The 17,714-nt window shown below is 38.6% G+C and overlaps 2 protein-coding genes across 7 annotated transcripts in view; one reads left to right on the plus strand and one right to left on the minus strand.

Moving 5' to 3' along the window:
- serp2 (stress-associated endoplasmic reticulum protein family member 2) overlaps nt 1-13,407 on the plus strand; it is a 57,246-nt gene extending 43,839 nt beyond the window's left edge. The window contains exons 3-5 of one of the 4 annotated variants that reach the window (XM_041806687.1): nt 8,054-8,137; nt 11,169-11,241; nt 12,613-13,407. In XM_041806687.1, coding sequence (XP_041662621.1) covers nt 8,054-8,137; nt 11,169-11,241; nt 12,613-12,653 — 198 coding nt within the window. In that variant the 3' untranslated portion in view covers nt 12,654-13,407. Of the gene's footprint in view, nt 1-7,959; nt 8,138-11,168; nt 11,242-12,612 lie in introns of those variants that run through there. The other 3 variants (XM_041806686.1, XR_005992964.1, XR_005992965.1) reach the window with 3 other exon arrangements.
- Nucleotides 13,408-15,561: 2,154 nt separating this feature from the next.
- Nucleotides 15,562-17,714, minus strand: part of LOC121522614 (TSC22 domain family protein 1-like) — a 44,271-nt gene continuing 42,118 nt past the window's right edge. For all 3 annotated transcript variants that reach the window (XM_041807158.1, XM_041807157.1, XM_041807159.1), the window contains one exon: nt 15,562-17,222. In XM_041807158.1, the coding sequence (XP_041663092.1) occupies nt 16,953-17,222 (270 nt within the window). In that variant the 3' untranslated portion in view covers nt 15,562-16,952. The remainder of the gene's footprint in view (nt 17,223-17,714) is intronic.

A 17,714-nucleotide genomic window follows, 5' to 3' on the forward strand; every position in this document is an offset into this window, starting at 1 on the left:
GACGTGTGTTTGTGTGATGTGCAGTATTCGGTGTCCACCAAGCATAACGTCATGTCTGATGGCCAAAAAGTGCAATTTTGGTCTCAGACCAAAGAACTTTCTTCCACTTGACCACGGAGTCTCCCACATGCCTTTTAGTGAAGTCTAGTGGCATTTTAATGGCGTTTCTTCAACAGTGGCATTATCTTTGTCTTTCTCCAATAAAGCTTTGACTGGTGAAGAACCTGCGCTACAGTTGTATGTAGAGTCTCTCTCATCTCAGCTGCTGAAGCTTGTAACTTCTTCAGAGTAGTCATAGGTGTCTTGGTGACCTTTTTCACTAGTCTCTTTCTTGAAATCAGTTTGTGGGGACGGCCTGATCTAGGCAGATTTACATTCCTTCCGTATTCCTTCTATTTCTTAAGGACAGATTTTACTGAATTCTAAGTGATGTTCAATGCCTTGGAAATTTGGTAAAAATTGTATCCATTCCCTGGCTTATACTTTACAATAGTCTTTTCTCTGAGTTGCTTGGAGTGTTCTTTTGTCTTCATGGTGTAATGGTAGCCAGGAATACTGATAAACCAGTGACTTGACCTTCCACTACAATCACTTTAGACACAATCACTGCACTCAGGTGATCCCCACTTCACTAATTGTGAGACTACTAGCACCAGTTGGCTGGACCTCTGTTGAATAGGGTAAGTTTAAAGGGGGTGAATATTTATGCAGTCACTTATTTTACATTAGATATTTTTATTTATTTTATGTTTCTTTGTACAGATCTGTTTTCACTTTGACATTAAAGAGGGTTTTTTTGGTAAAAAAAAAAAAAAAAAAGCTTAATTATATTGACCATGATTGATTTATAAAATCAATTAAAGGATAATATATAAATATATAAAGAACAAAGGGTGATCTCTACCATCTCAACAAAGGGAGAAATCTAAAGCCAGGTTTTAAAGGCTATAGCATTTATTTGTGAACAAACTAAGCTTTTGTCTCTAGTGTTACTCACCTGCAGAAATTGTGTTAAAGTAACCTAGTAAAGATGAAACAGCCTTCTGGGATAATTTAGTAAAGACTGAACACTTTGTCAATGGCTCTCAATCTATTATCTGATACACAGCATGACCTCAAATTACAGTCGAAATGAATTTTTTTTTTTTTGGAAGTCATTTTCCATTTCTCTAAAACTGGAGAGCGCCTGAACTGTGGTATTTTTACTCTGCAGAATTGAAATGGGTTTCTTTTAATGGTAAATATTTAAAAAGGCAGGTTTCTGTCTTTTCTGGGGGCCAGTGGAAGCCCTGCCTGCGTTTTTGTGTATTTCATAAACACGCAGTGCTGAAAGTCTCTGAAAGGCCTGTGCTCATGCAGCAGGAAGCGTGTCAGTGTTGTTTCCCACTTGTGACTGCAGCACTGCTCATTCCGAGGGTGAGCAAAAATCTGAAATCACTGTTTGCTGACATAAAAATAAGCTGAACATAGAGCTGCTGGTGTGTGAGAGTGTGGCGATGTGTAAGTCTGCCTGTACTGAGCTACTGTATACAGAGTTACACATACAGCTCTGTCTGGCAGCTTGAAGGCCAGAGGGAGTTGGTCAGTGGGGAAAGGAGGCAAGCAAATAGCCTGGCAATCAAAGAGAAGGGGGTTTGTTTGGGGGCGTAACGAGTTTCAGCCCTGCAACCTGCCAACATTTTTTTTCCTTACAGGGCTTATTTTGTTCATGTCACACCCTCACATGCAGACATCAAACATTTCCTTCCCTCCTCCACCACTCCACCCTCATCTCTCTTTACCTGGATTCATCTCTCACGTTTCTGGTTTATTTTGCTAGCGTTAACTACTGTTTACCCTTCTCTTGTGCGGTAGTGGACTGCATGTTTCTGCTCTTAAAGGTGTGTTAAGGGTGTAATTTAACCAGCAAGTTTGAAGTAAACAAGCAAGAATTTAGGTCAGAAGTTCTCAGTGTTACTTTCTGAAAACAGATCCATAACAGGGTTATTGTAGGGTGTGGCCCCTAACAATAGACATGCTTTCATTTTACAATGAGAGATACTGTAGCTGCTGGACTGCACTATGTCTCTCTGCTTTGATCTTGAGTTATATCCCCCTTAGAGTCTGCTCCAGCTGCTATGTTGCACGTGTATGCATGTTCATGTACACCTAACTTTTTTGTCTGCCATCCAGACGACTTTTCCATAATTATCACCCAGAGCAGTTGTAAACAGCCTCTGCCTCCCATGTCTCCATTAATTTTGGTCTAACTCAGAGTGAGAACATATAGGTCCCTCTGTTCTTACAGCAGTGTTACTACTGGCACGTTCATGTGTAAATTTAAAACACAGTGTTTGAACAGATGTAGAACTTCTGAACGTCTGGTCTGTACATCTGTAGACTGTAAATGAATGAGCTGCATATTTGGCGGTGCCTGGTTCTTTCCTGTCAACACAGCATTTTTGCCTCACGTTCATACTCTTTCTGTTTTCACACTAAATAAACTGTATAAATCTTGTTACATTTTGAAAAGACTGGACATTTTTTTTTATTTTATGGAAATTTTCTTAAGGGAAAACATCTCAAGTTTGAGAAAAGTTGTAGAATACTGGAGTACAGGAGAAACAAATCAAAGTGCTGAGAGAACTTAAATCCAGATCTGGCTTAATATGCGGCTTTGGTTATAAACCTGATGGGGGATAAAAGCCCTGCTTCATCAAAGTGGTAGAATGAGAATGAGTGCCCATCCACACTGAACACTGCAAAAAAAGAAAAAAGGTATTCCTGTTTTTTTAAAGGTTGAAATTTTGAAAATGTCTATATTGTACTAAAGAATAAACAATATTAATATATTTTGTCTTGATAATAGTTGTTATTATTCAGGTTAAATCTGAAATATGGTTTTAACAGCTTAACTTAATAATGATTTTTGACCTCCATGGGCCCCCATTTGGGCCCCCATCATGCTTGTCTAGTTATCAGTCACTACAAGAACAAAGCGACTGCCATAAATTTACTTGACTGACAAATTTTCATCCAGCTCTTTTGGTCCGGGTCGGTTTCTCCAATTCATCTTCAGAAAGTTGAAGCAGGTCAGTAAAACAGCAGTGATTAGTAAGGCAGGGAACTCTGGATGGAGAGTGATGCCCTGAACTCTAACCCCTGACTCATTATTCTTAAACAGCTGAAGGTAGATGGTAGTGTTGTAATCAAGATCACACTATCTGAGACTGAGACTTGCCCAGGACCAGAGTGCATTGAGACCAAGACAAGACAAAGACTTTCGTGGGCCGAGACCGAGACAAGACCAAGACCATAAAACCCAATATTTAAAAACCATGACAAGGTTGAACAGTTAAAGAGCATTCTCTCTTTAATTTTAGTTTTCTTTTTTATAATTCTGACAGATAAAAACAAGGCGTCTGCAACTCTTTCAAAGCACAACATGCAAAAATCTCAAATCTTTACAAATTTGTTCAACAAACCAAGGTTATAATAGTTTTGGATATTTCATTAGTTTTTATTTCTATTTCATTTTATGTTCAATTTCAGTTTAGTTTTTATCAGTTTTGACTGTTGGTTTGTTCGTTTAGTTTAGTTTTTATTTTGCAAAAATGCTTTGTTTAAGTTTAGTTTTTCTTAGTTTTAGTTTTTTACGGATAAATGTCGAGGATGAGTGAGGGTCATTTTTAAAAACATATTAAAACAGGCCCGTCCTCACTTCACATCTTTACTGGTCTTGATGGAAAATCCTGAGTCAGGCCAGTCTGAGACCGGAACAAGACCGAGTAAAAATGCTCTAGAGACAAGACAAAGACATTCAAAATGTGATCTTGAGACCGGTTTCAAGAACAAGACCATTCTCGAGTACTACAACACCAGTAGATAGTTATAAGAAGTCTCGGTTCTAGTGGAAAACCGAAGACAAATGTGGCAATGTTGTTGAGGAATAGATACTTACACCTCCATCAAATAAAAACCTGATGTAAGGTTATGGTCAACAGGGATCCCAAAGCAAGAGAACTGACTCAAAGAGAAAAGAGAAAAGGCAGGCAGTGGAGACAAGGAGCAGGCTGGCTAGTTAAAGCTCAAAGACAAAACTTGCAAGGCACACAAAGGGCTAAAACAAGCAGAAACACGCAAAAACACACACACACACACACAAAAAAAGCTCTGGTAGTGTGTGAGAGCACTACAAAACAAGACAGAATTATTTGGCAGAGTAGTGGAGTGAAGATCAGGCTTTTATATTCGAGGGGATTAGCTGCCTGAAGACAGGTGTGCCTCATCTGCCGCTGCACCAGAGGCCAGCCATGCCCTCTGCTGCACTCACGCTCTGCTGATGAGGAGAGAAAAGGGAGGAGAGAAAACATCAAAAAGTCACCTGAATGGATATGACCCAGATCAAGTTTTAGAATTTTTATCTCTGCAATAGTTCCTGATTCTATTTGAACATAAATGTTAATTTTAATACTTTACAGACTTAACAACAAATTCACTATAAGTAAGTTTAGCATAAGCCTTCTCTCACTCCAAGCACACACAAACACACAATAGTACAAAAGGGGAGTCACTCTCATGTACTTAATTTGCATTAGGAGTAAGACAGCATACATGTGTGTGGTGTCAACAAAAGTCAAAAGCTGTCATCGTCAAAGACCAAGAGGCATCCCTTGTTGCTTCTTTCAAGCCAAAACAAACTGAGTTGTGTGTGTATGTTTTGGATAAAGTTGCTGGGAAATGGACTCTTCCTGGCTACCCATGGAAGAGTCTTACAACTTTATGAGAGCTAAGAGTCTCTCTTTTTTTGGCAAGGTGCATCAAGGTGCTCTCTTAACTCGTACAAAAGTCGTCTGCCATCCTTTTTAAAAGAGGAGACATTATAAAGCAGCTTTTGGTATCTGAGGAATTCATGTTGAGCTGTTATGTCAGAAGTGTTTAATGGGAGAACACTGCTCCAAAGCTGTGGCTGGATGGATAAGTTGGCTTTGTCAGTGAATAGTTCAGGCGAATCCATCAATGGTTGTTTATTCATTTTCCATAATTTCATTAACTAAACATGACATGTTAATGGATAAGTATAACTGATGTGATGTTTTCTGATTAGCCACAAGTACAAACAACAAAATAATAACCCACATGCATGTTTTTTATGCTTTCAAGTCTCCTTTAGTTGGAACTCCCCCTCAAATGAACCTTTCAGCACATGTTCAGTCTAATAACTAACAGATCATTTACACAGTAAGAAAGACAACCAAAGAAGACTTGTGTTTTGGATTACTGTAGCGTAGCACTTGTCAATCCACACATCAGAAGTTGACTGTTTGGATTTGTGAGGGCTTCCCTTGTTTGCGTCATTGGTGAAGTTTGTATCCCTCCCCATGTAACCCTTTAACGCTGTTGCTAAGCAACCTCTGCTCTATCCTTTTCCCAATGTCCTCATTTCTCTGAGCAGCAGAGCTCATCTGATGAAGTGAATGATGTAAGTCAGTTTAAGTGATTTCACACAGCGAAGGACAAATGTGTAATGTCAACTTGATTCAGTCCTACTTTAAGATATGAGCTCTAGACTACAACTACATTTAAAAGTGGGATTTTTGTTTTATGTTTGCTTTCAACTTTAGTAACAGATTCTATTGCAGGAATGAACACCACAGTACTCAATATATGCACAAGAAGGGCAAGCAATGTGTCTATAGCTTAACCATGTCCTCATTCCTTTTGGTTTCACTTGTTTTAACTTTTGGGATATCACCAAAGTTGTTCTGAAGAAAGCCGGGACAAAGAAAAGAATGATGATTATGTAGGAGAAGAAAGCAGGGACAGACAGCAAGATGAAGATGTTGGAGGAGAAGAATGCAGTGGCAGAAAGCAAGATGAGGATGATGGAAGAGAAGAAAGCAGGGATAGGGAGCAGGATGAGGATGTTGGAGGATAAAAGAATAAAGAGCAAGATGATGATAATAGAGAAGAAAGCAGAGGTGGAGACCAGGATGAGGATGATGGAGGAAAGGAAAGCAGGAGCAAGGAGCAAGGTGAGGATGTTGAAGGGGAAAAGGGATGGAAAGCAAGATAATTAGGAGATGAGAGCAGGGACAGAGACAAGGATGAGGATGACATGTAGGAAAAGCAGGAAAGGGGAGGTACAGGTACAGAGAGCAAGATAAGGTTGTTTGAGAAGAAGAAAGCAAAGAACAGAGAGCAAGAGGAAGATGACTGAAGTGCAGAAAGCAGGGATGGAGAGGCAGAGGATTATACTGGAGGAGAAGAAAGCAGGGACAGGGAGCAAGATGAGGATGTTTGAGAAGAAGAAAGCAAAGAACAGAGAGCAAGAGGAAGATGACTGAAGCGCAGAAAGCAGGGATGGAGAGGCAGAGGATTATAATGGAGGAGAAGAAAGTAGGGACAGGGAGCAAGATGAGGATGTTTGAGGAGAAAAAGGGACGGAAAGCTAGATGAGGACGTTGGAGGAGAAGAAAGCAGGGATAGAACGCAAGATGGTGATGACAGAGGACAAGAAAGCAGGTACAGAGAGAAAGATGAGGATGTTGGAGAAGAAGAAAGCAGTGACAGAGAGCAAGAGGAAGATGACTGAGGTGAAGGAAGCAGGGACGGAGAGAAAGATGAGGATGTTAGAGGTGAAAATGGGACGGAAAGCTAGATTAGCATGTTGAAGAAAAAGTGAGCAGGCATAGAGAGCAAGATGAGGATAACGGAGGACAGGAAAGCAGGGACAGAGAGCAAGATATTGACTATGAAGGGGAAGAGAGCAGGGACAGAGTGCGAGATGAGAAAGCTGGAGAAGAAGAAGGCAAGGAAAAAGAGCAAGAGGAAGATGACTGAAAAAAATGCAGGGACCGAGAGCAAGACAAAGATGACTGAGGTGAAGAAAGCAGGGGTGGAGAGCAAGATGATTATCATGGAGGATAGGAAAGCAGGGACAGGGAGCAAGATGAGGTTGTTGGAGGAGAAAAAGGGATGGAAAGCTAGATTAGGATGATGGAGGAGAAGAAAGCAGGGGTAGAGAGAACAAGATGAGGATGTTGAAGGAGAAGAAAGCTGGGACGGTGAGCCAGAGCAGGATGATGTAGAAGAAAAAAAGAATAGGGATCAAGATGATGACAATAGACAATAAAGCAGGGACAGATTAGGTTGAGGATGATGGAGGAGAAGAGGGCAGGGATAGGGAGCAAGAGCAGGTCAGATCATCTATCATCAATCCCTAGCTACATCCCTGAGGTTGGCTACATTAATACAGGGTAGAAGTTAATGTTATTAAGTTTTAGAGAGACTTAAGCATCAACAGGTACATTTATAAGTCTCTGAATATTCTCAATATTACTCAGATCCCTCTACAATGTAAAACAAAATATTTAGAAATGAATGGGAAGAGCATTCATTTCAAATTCAAATAATTAATTTATGTTATTTTACTTATTTATGTTATTGATTTTTAAAATATAATATGAATTGATCAGTTGTGCTTGGTGTGTTCTTGTTTGTAGTTTTAAGGACAAACTAGATCAATGGCAGTAGCCTATCACCGTTTTTTGTAAAATATTATAGGGCTAGATTATTCTCTATCGAACAATCAAAATGCAGCACTGTGTCAGAACAAACTTTACATTCTTTCTTTAATAAATTAAAATCCATCACCCAGCAGCGGAACAGTCGCTGGTAATGCAGTCCCCCCTGCACCTGACGACGGGGATCACTGTAAAGGAAATGATTGCATGGCAGGTTAGTTCCTGAAGTAACCTTCAAAGTAAATGTTGTAACTATTTTTCTACTTTTGCGTCTCATTGATAGATTGGCAGATGAGGGGAAATACTGATCGAAAACAAATACCAAAACTGATATTTGAAAGGTGCAAAATGTGTATCTAAAGCAATGTGAAATGATTCATTGAGTTAACTAAGCTTTTATTTTGAAAGGAGGATTGGCGAGTTTCCGACTGTACTTCGTCAGGAGTCTTCTAGCTTGATGCGGGGGTGCTATCGACAGCCTGCACCTCAAAAATAACAGGCTAAACAGATATATAAATCCCTGCTTGATTTTTTTATCATTCTGGAAGATGGTGGCTAAGCAGAGGATCCGCATGGCCAACGAGAAACACAGCAAGAACATCACGCAGAGAGGAAACGTGGCCAAGACGCTGGTGAGCCTTTAACTGACAGTGAGATGCCAGCATGACATTAGCCCAGATAGGTGACGTTCACTCCGGTAGGACCACAGCAGCATGATGAGGCAGATGATGATGATGATGATGATGCCAGCCGGCTGTTTAACCAGTGTCGCTTATCACCACACATATGTCGATCTATAACACCTCTAGAGCTTCGTGCTGTTCCCTGTGAAGTGGCCAGTGTGACCCATGAAGAAGAGTCAGTTCATTAAAATTAGATGTATTTACTCTGCTCGTTACCGCCCTTTTGCTCTGTAAGTTAGCGTTTCTTTGAAAATATTGATGAACAATGCTGGCCGTAAAGGATTTTGAGATATGAGCCAACTATCCAAATAAAGCTAATATATTACCATTTTTATCTCTAGAAATTTCTACTCCTTCTGAATCTTTAGTTAAAGTTCATATTGTTTTTTCCCCTCATCATTTTATCAACATATTAAGAGACAGAAGATTTTCATCCACATTGTTGCTATAAAACCTGAGCCAGACCAAAGGTTTAGAAAATTGGACATATTTTTTTCTTTCCAACAACTAAAGCATTTACCGTTTCTGTATAATAAATAAATAAGACACGTTAAAGACATGATGTTTCACTCAATAGATTTGGATAAGATACATTTACGTTTAAAATTTTAAATACTTAATTTTAGCAAGTTTCTGTTCAGGGACACTATGTGTTTGTAAAGGTGTCTAATAACATCTACATATATACATGTTTTAATGTTTCAATCTATTATTTAAGAAAAATTAAAAAAAAATTCAATTTTCAGCATAAAAATATTACTATGCCCCCGCCTGCTGCCTTCCCCACAATCCAAAAGCTTATGACCCTCCCCATCGCAATTTTCTTCTCAAACACTGTCAGCCAGTCAACTGATCACTCAAAAATCAGTGTACATTTGTTTGAATAACATGCAACATTTAAGGCACAAAAGAAGAATAAATAGTGGTAAAATCATAGGAGGAAGAAGAAGATAATGACTGGTCAAATTGAAAGGCAAAACACGTGATAAGGATTAAATGAAAATAGAATGATCATGTACAGGTGCGTCTAAAAAATTGAATATCATGTAAAATTTCATTTTTCCGGTGATTTACTATAGAAAGTTAAATTTCCATAAAGTCTAAATCCATCCAATACAATGTGATGTATTTCAAGACTTTTTGTTTTAATGTTGATTATCACAGCTCACATTTCACAGAAATAAAAAATCCTCTATCTTAAATTATTAGAATATCACAAAAAAAATCTGTCTACAAAAGGATTTATGACACAGAAATGTTGACTTTGAAAATTAAGCTCATTTATGCAATCAGTACTTGGTTGGATCTCTTTTTACACAAATTACTGCATCTGTGTGACATTACATGGAGCCAATCAGTCTGTGGGATGAAATGAAGCCCAGGTTGCTTTGTCCCTTCAGCTCATCTGAATTATTGAGGCTGGTGTCTCTAATCTTCCTCTTGACATTTCCTCAGATAATCTCTATGAGGTTCAGGTCAGGCAAGTCAGCTGGCCAATCAAACGCAGTAACACCATGGTCAGCAACCAGTTTCTGATAGTTCTGACTTTACTGTGGGATGGTGCACAGTCCTGCTGGGGAAAGGAAAATATTATTTTTATAAAGCTTCTCAGCAGAAGGAGGCATGAAAGGCTCTCAAATCTCCTGGTAGATGGCTGACAGTGTTGACTCTGGACTTGTTAAGCACAGTAGACCAACCCTGACCCATCACTGACTATGGAAACTGAAAAAACTGGACTTCAAGCACCTTGGATTATGTCCATCGTGATCTTCCTCCAGACTCTAGAACCTGGATTTCCAAATAAAATTCAACAATTACTTGCAGCTGAAAAGAGGACTTTGGATCAGATCTTTTATTCTGTAGCCCAAGTGAGAAGCTTTTGCCATCTATGGATCAGGATTGGCTTGACACTGGGAACACGACGCTTGTAGCCCATTTCCTGGACACCTATGTGTATGATGGATTTTGATCTTCTGACTCCAGCTCTTTGTGAAGTTCTCCCAAGTTTGTGAATCTGCTTTGTTTGACAATCTTCTGAAAGCTGCTTACCACACTTTCTCTGTGAGCATACTTTGGCAAGCACTCTGAGAAAAGCCTGCCCTTTTAACAATGACCTTCTGTGGCTTACCCTCCTTGTGAAGGGTGTCAATGATTGTTCTCTGCACAATAGCCACAGTCAGCGTATACACAGACTTGTGTGATTTAGTGATTTGATTTGTGACACCTGGCACAGTTTTCCCCTCCTCCTGTTCCTCTGCCACATCATGGAGTAGAAACGTGATGTCTGTATTGAAGGAACCTCAGTCAAGTCCAGTGGCCCTCTTTGACTGAGATTTGGCGTTGAAACAATAGAATAAAGGTCAAATGTGGAGGCTGGTAAGGTTTGGTTTCCATTCTCTGTTACAGGATAAACACAAGCAGTTATTATGTGAAGAAAACAAGCACTTCCTCCTGCATGAATGAGACCTTTGCTGGCTCAGTGGCTTGAACAATCATTCTCAGCAACAGCAGACAGCCAGGTCACATATCCAAACAGATGATATCATCTGGTGCAGCTCATGTGTTCTCTCCAGAGTGGACTAGACCGACAAAGAGATGCTGGTTAACTCGTCTTCCCACATGCCACAGTTTTAAAAAGGGGGGAAAAGAAAAAAAAAACTAACTCACCACCTTACAGCATATGAGAATGCACTTTGGTCTGTGCTGGGATAAATTTGTTTTGTGAACATTTTAATGAGCAACATCAACAATGTATTTCAGTAGTCTGTAAAATCAGGATTATCTGCAGAAACGTGAAAATAGAAAAAGCAGAGTCTGATGTAGGAGAAGCAATGAACCGAACAGTGGTGAAAATGACACCTACTAGCTAATATGTCCACATCCACAGAGTTTTACTGCTGCTCTGCAGTAGGTGTCACATTTCTTTTCGGACTGCAGTGCTAATTTTCTGTTTTTGTATCTGTGTTTTTGTTTGTTTTAGCGACCACAAGAGGAGAAGTATCCTGTGGGACCCTGGCTGCTTGCCCTCTTTGTATTTGTTGTGTGTGGATCAGGTATGCACTTACTGTAACTGCGTGATGCTTATAACTTATAACTACGGCCCGTAAGATTATATCATATTTTTATTATAACTGGCCCACTGGTACGAGGTCTGCACTTTTTCTCCATTATAAAAATGTAAACTTAACCTTCCATCAGTCCATCCATTTTCTATACTGCTTATCTCGTTGGGAGTTGTGTGGGGGAGAGGGGCTCTTCCAGCAGTCATTGGGCGAGAGGCAGGGTACCCTGGACTGGTCGCCAGTCAATCACAGGGCTGTCATAAACTTAACCTTGATGATTTAAAATATACTCGCTAAGTTATAAAATTTGGAAAAAGTAAATTGTCAAAATAACTAGATAATTATATATATATTTATTATTATATGTTTTCATTTCATATTTTCAATTTAGTGTCTCACAATTATGACTTAAACTTATGACTTTGACATTTTCATGCATATTTTGACCCTTTAAACTCCCAACTTTGACTTTAAATCTCATATTCTGACCTTTTAGACTCACAATTTAAAAATTCAAGTCATATTTTGACCTTAAAACTTATGATTTCAACTTTTATCTCATGTTTTTACCTTTTCAATTCTTAACTTTGACTTTTTATGTCAAATTTTGACCTTTTAGATTCACAAGTTTATATTTTAAGTCATTTTGACCTTTTTAACTCATGATTTTGAATATTATCTCACATTTTGACCATTTATATTCACAATCATAGTATTTTTTGACCTTCAACTCATGATTTCTAGTTTTATCCCATATTTTGACCTTTAAATTTCATGATTTTGAATTTTCTCAAATTTCAACCTTTCAAGCTTGTTATAATGAATTTTATCTCATAAATTTTAAGTCATGTTGACCTTTTAAAGTCATGATTTTAACTTTCTATTACTTTTCATAACATTATCTTGACTTTTAATTTCTTTTTTTGACCTTTTGAACTGATACATTTTACTTTTTATCTCAAATTTTTAGCTTTTTAACTTCTCATTTTGATTTTTTTTTTTTAAGTCTCAAAATCGTTTATCATCAGTTCTGTTATTTCCCATTATTCATGACTGGTGAAAATGAGTTTAATAGTTTTTGGTTAGGTGTTGACCCTGTTAGGTTCTCAGGTTAGACCTAAATTCAGAATGCGGCCCCTGCTGTGGTTGAGTTTGACACCCCTGATCAGTGGCTGAAGGTCTATCACTACTGTGCTGAAAGACTGCCCCACCAAGCTCGGCTTTCCAGGACAAAATTAATTTCAATGTGTACTCTATAAAGATAGAAAAAACCCTTGGTTTTTGATTTAATTGCAATTAGAAGTTTTAGTCTTCATTCAACGGAAAAAATAAATAAAACCAATGATTGTCATTTTCCTTTAGCCATATTTCAGATCATCCAGAGCATCCGTATGGGGATGTGATCCAGAAGAAACCGCTGGACTACCCCCAACCCTGCCCCCGTTCCCCCAACACCCTCACCAAGCCCTGCTAGCCCACCCCCGCACAGCCCTACCAGACGCCCAGAGACTGACGCCAAAGCCTCAGATCAAGCAGACCTCAAAAAGAGAAGCCTCCCTGACCACTGCCTCCACCAGCTCCTCCTCAAGACATCTCCCTGCCCTGATCAGTGTTTACAGTGATGCAGTCTGTGGTATTGACAGCTTTTCTATGGACAGTCTAAAACCACACTGGCTGGGAAACGTGTGTCTCATTGCTCACTTGGAAAATGTGTGTGTGTATGAAGGTGTGACTGCTCTTGTAAGAGTGTGTTTGAATAGTAATTCCTGCTGATTATGTGCCATATCTCTGTTAAAGTATTTGTCCGTGTGATGTGAAGAGAATCTTTCTCTCACTTTTTTTTTTCAAAATAAATGTGGAGCATTTAGGAAGTTCCAAGTTTTACTTCTTTTTTTTTTTTTTTATAAATGACCTACTACTGTGTATTCAGAAGAAAACTTACCCACTATATAAATACATTAAAAGATACCAGCAGAACAACAAATGATAATAACATTTTTAAACATTGTTGAATAAATCTTAAAGATCTATATCAGTGACATTGTATTAGTGATCACGTTAGAATTTTAGAAATTTTTGCAACTTTTTGGAAAAAAAAAGTGAAAAATCACATTTACGCAAGTTTTCAGACCCTTTGCAAAAACACTTGAAATTTTGCTCAGGTTTCTCCCATTCCTTTTGATTGTTGCTGAGATGTTTCTACACCTTGACTGGAGTTCACCTGCAGTAAATTTAATTGACTGGACATGATTTGGAAAGGTGCACCTCTCTATAGAAGACCTCACAGCTGACAATGATATCAGAGCAAAAATGAAGCCATGAGGTTAAGGCACAGATCTGTGGAAGGCTACAAAAAAATCTGCTGCACTGAAGATTCCCAAGAACACAGTGGCCTCAGTAATTCTCAAACAACCAAGACTCTTCAAGAGCTGGTCGCTGTTGTGTTTGGACTGAGCAGAAGCTACTCACCCATGGAGGGTGATGGTTGTCCTTCTGGAACTTTATCCCATCCCCACATGGGATCCCCGGAGCTCAGTTAGTGTGACCATCGAGTTCTTGGTCACTAAGGCCCTTCTCCCCAGATTGCTCAGTTTGGCAGGGCCACAAGCTCTTGGAAGAGTCCTGGTTGTGCCATGCTTCTTCCAATTTGTGAATTGTGGAGTCCACTGTGTTCTTGGGAATCTTCAGTTCAACAGAATTTTTGTAGCCTTGCAACAATCCTTTCTCTGAGCTCTGCAGGCAGTTCCTTCGACCTCATGGCTTGGCTTTTGTTCAAATATGCATTGTCAGCTGTGAGGCTTTCTATAGAGAGGTGTGTGCCTTTCCAAATCATATCCAGTCAATTAAATTTACAAAAGTGGACTCTAGCCAAGGAGTAGAAACATCTCAGCAACAATAAAGACAAATTGAAGGAACCTGAGCTAAATTTCAAGTGTTTTTGCAAAGGGTTTGAAAAGTGCTTAACAAATTTATTAGACCACCACCAAAAGTAAGGTTTATGCCACAGCTGCATCATGAAGTGCTTTAATGTGGACTCTTTCATTTTCAGTGAGCTCTCCACATTTTACCATTTTGAACAGGAATGAGGAATTTCAAACTGAATTCACCTTTTTATACCAAAATTTGAGCCAGCTCACTGGGCTTCTCTGAGAAGTCAGAAATTAATCAAGCATAACATTCAACAACTACAACTAATTTTTCTGTTCAGGAGTGCAAGTAAATAACTATAATCTGACATATTAATCAAGAAATAATAATGTGCTTTACTATTTTTTCAGTCTTTTTGTAAATCAGTAAATTTGAAAATTCATGGATAACAATAATAACTATATTTTAGCATTAAAAATATCATTTCAGTTAAAGAGCTTCTACATATTGGTGTATTAACCATTGGAGAAACATAAAAAATGATTTTGGAAATTACCAGTGCTGTTAATTTAAGGCAGCTGTGGCATAAACCTTACTTTGAGTGGTGGTCTAATAAATTTGTTAAGCACTGTATGTCAATGTGAAATTCCAGTTTTCTATTTTTCAAAAAGTTGCAAAATGTCTACAATTCTGTTTTCACTTTGTCATGATGGGGTGCTGAGTGAAGATCAATGAGAATAAAAATTGTTTTTTTCAACTGCAGCACCAGACAGCAACATAAAAACGAATCAAATGAAGGGGGTCTGGATGAAAAATAAAAAATATTTTAGTCTTAACTTTTAGTCCAAGCATTTATTTTCTTTCCTGAGTCTGGTACCAGATCATAAAAATGTGTTCTATGCACCCTGCCAAACCTAGGGACCCTGCTCTCTACGGCTGAGAGGCAGAAAAGCTACAGATGCATTGTGCTTTGACAGATTTACCTACAGTGGAGAAATCTCATGGATTTTGATTTTGAATGTTTTCGTGGTCAAATATATGGATTTTGGATCATTAATACACAAACTCTCACTTATTAAATAACCTATAACTTCAGTACTCTATGCCTTGATTTTTAATACCTTATTTCAAAAATGCTGCTTGTGAAAATGTGGCTGGTAGATTTTTGAATCACCAGCCACTTGCAGGTTGATAAAAAATTTAATTAATCCCAATGTAAATGAGAATATTTTACCATACTGCTATTACGATGGTTCAAGGACAAAGTAGGAAGTCATCAACATTCTGAAAAACATACAGTATGTACAGGCAGGTAGAACGTAGCCCATGTCTTAATGTGACCATCAGCACTTCGGATGACTGATTACCAGATACAGGGTCACGCAAGCCAGATTAATAGGAGGTGAAATAAGAAAGAGATGGTGACAATTTATTAATTGTCCTTTAAGCATGTTTATTGAAAGTTGTGAAGTGCAGCTGTCAAGTGCAGTTGTTGTAAGTATGTTACAATATCTTATCCGGTTTTTGCAGAAACATGCACAGAAAATGAGCATACAACTGATACACAGAATGAAAAAGAAAACATTTCAGGAATTTGTTTTTTTTTTTTTTTAAATGTTGAGTTTTAAGATATTGTTCATCCAGAAATACATCACTGTCAAAAAGGAAAATAAAACTCATAAAGGTGCAATACTCCAGAAAAGAAAAAGAGCCAAGTGAAACTGGTTTTACAGTAAGAGTTCATGTTGCAGTATATGAACAACATTGTTGGCTGTGTGTTGTCAAGTTAAATAACCTACGCTCCCGTCCATCCACAATTTTGAAAATACAGCATTAAAAATAGATGACACAGACCGGGCAAGACCAGCACGTTAATCGCTCACTCGCTTCAATCTGTGACCAAGATAGCATCTGTGTTTTTTCCTTTTCCTCACTATTTTACATGATACTTACACTATACAGAAATATACATCATCTTTTGCCCATCAAACTTTGAAGGAAAAGAGAAAATGCAGCTTAGCCCAGAGTCTCAACCCTGTCAAATAATGTTTACATTACATGCCACTGCAGGGTTGAGAAAACAGCATGATGAGCTTTGTCAAGGGCAAAATGAGGAGCTGAAAAGTGAAATACTGAAATAGAATATCATAATTATCTCCATAAGGAACCATGTTTTTGTTCATCCCACATTTGAAGTAATAATGCTGCCAAAGTGTTGTTCAAAATACCCTCCCACCCACTCCCCAACCCCCCCATTCCAGATGGGGACTTTGTCATGATAATAATTGCTCACATTCTTCATTTGTCACTCTGAGAAGGCCTTTTGTGTCTCTCTCAAATCTCCAAGCCTGTAACTTTAGAATCTGACCTTGAGAGAGATCCACTTTTATTTACATCATTCAGAAAAAACGTTAACCAAAACACTCCTCCACCTCCTACTCATCAATTGCCAGCATCAGTAAAATCGACATCACTTAAAATCCAGACACAGGCACAGTGATCATTTTTCTAAAGTTAAGTATATCGTTGCCACTGATAAGCTGTTTTGTTTCATCTTAGTAAGACATTCTAGTTGATATGTCCAAGGGTTATTTGGCAAATGTACGATAGTTCAGTCCTCCTCTGAAACAAACCACCCATAAAGCATTGCCAGATTGTCACCCTCCATAGTGCCGTAAAGCACCACTTGTTCTGCTAGCTGCAACCTTCTGAGAGATAAATATGTGCAAAATTCTTGTCTTAACAGCATAACATCTTGCTGTAAAAGGCAAGTGAAGCTCTGCTGCTGTAGCAGAACACAAAAACTGTCAGTCAGTCTGTAAGCACAAACTGGGCTACGCTGAGGGTCCAGAGCTGTGAAGAGCAGGCTGCGAGAGCGTGGCAGAGCTCGTTGGTCCTGGTGTAGCCGCTGTTGGGGGAGCAGGTGGGGAGCCAGTCTGAACCTGGGCCTGAAACTGGGCCATCTGTTCTGGACTGGCAAGTGTCTTTAGCAGAGTGTTCTCCTGCTCCAACTGGGAGTTACGCTCAATTAGTTCCTTTATCTGTTCCTTCAGGACTTCCACCTCCTCACGTACAGCGTACATCAGGTGACTCTTCACCAGGTCCTTGAAGACACAGATGCAGAGATTTGAGATTTGGATACATCAACCAATACACAACAGAAAATAAACAACCAGGGTCAACCAAAGTACTTAACAGAATACATCATTACAGATTAATATCAAATAAATAAATTCAACCAATATACAACATTAAAAAATGGTAAAAATAAAATCTATAAAATCTGTTGGGATAAAACAATCTCATCTTGAAATGAAAGCTTAAGAGAAGACAGTGATTTAAAGTTTAGAGTTTTCATAGCACCAGAAAAAAACATTTTCAGTGAGAAAATATTTGTAACAAACAAAGCTTTCAATGGCTGGGGAACTATTTTGAATTGATCCATATAAGGTTATGACCCAAAGGGGGGGAGACTTTCCTTGTGAGAAAATAATATAAAAAAACATTCTTTATAGTCAACAAGCCTAAAAATTATAAATGAAGTAAAATTTCATCAGCTTTGATTTGAATTAATTTTGAGCTCACTTTGGATGGAT

The sequence above is a fragment of the Cheilinus undulatus genome, linkage group 15 (genome assembly GCF_018320785.1).
Source record: "Cheilinus undulatus linkage group 15, ASM1832078v1, whole genome shotgun sequence".
NCBI lineage: Eukaryota > Metazoa > Chordata > Actinopteri > Labriformes > Labridae > Cheilinus > Cheilinus undulatus.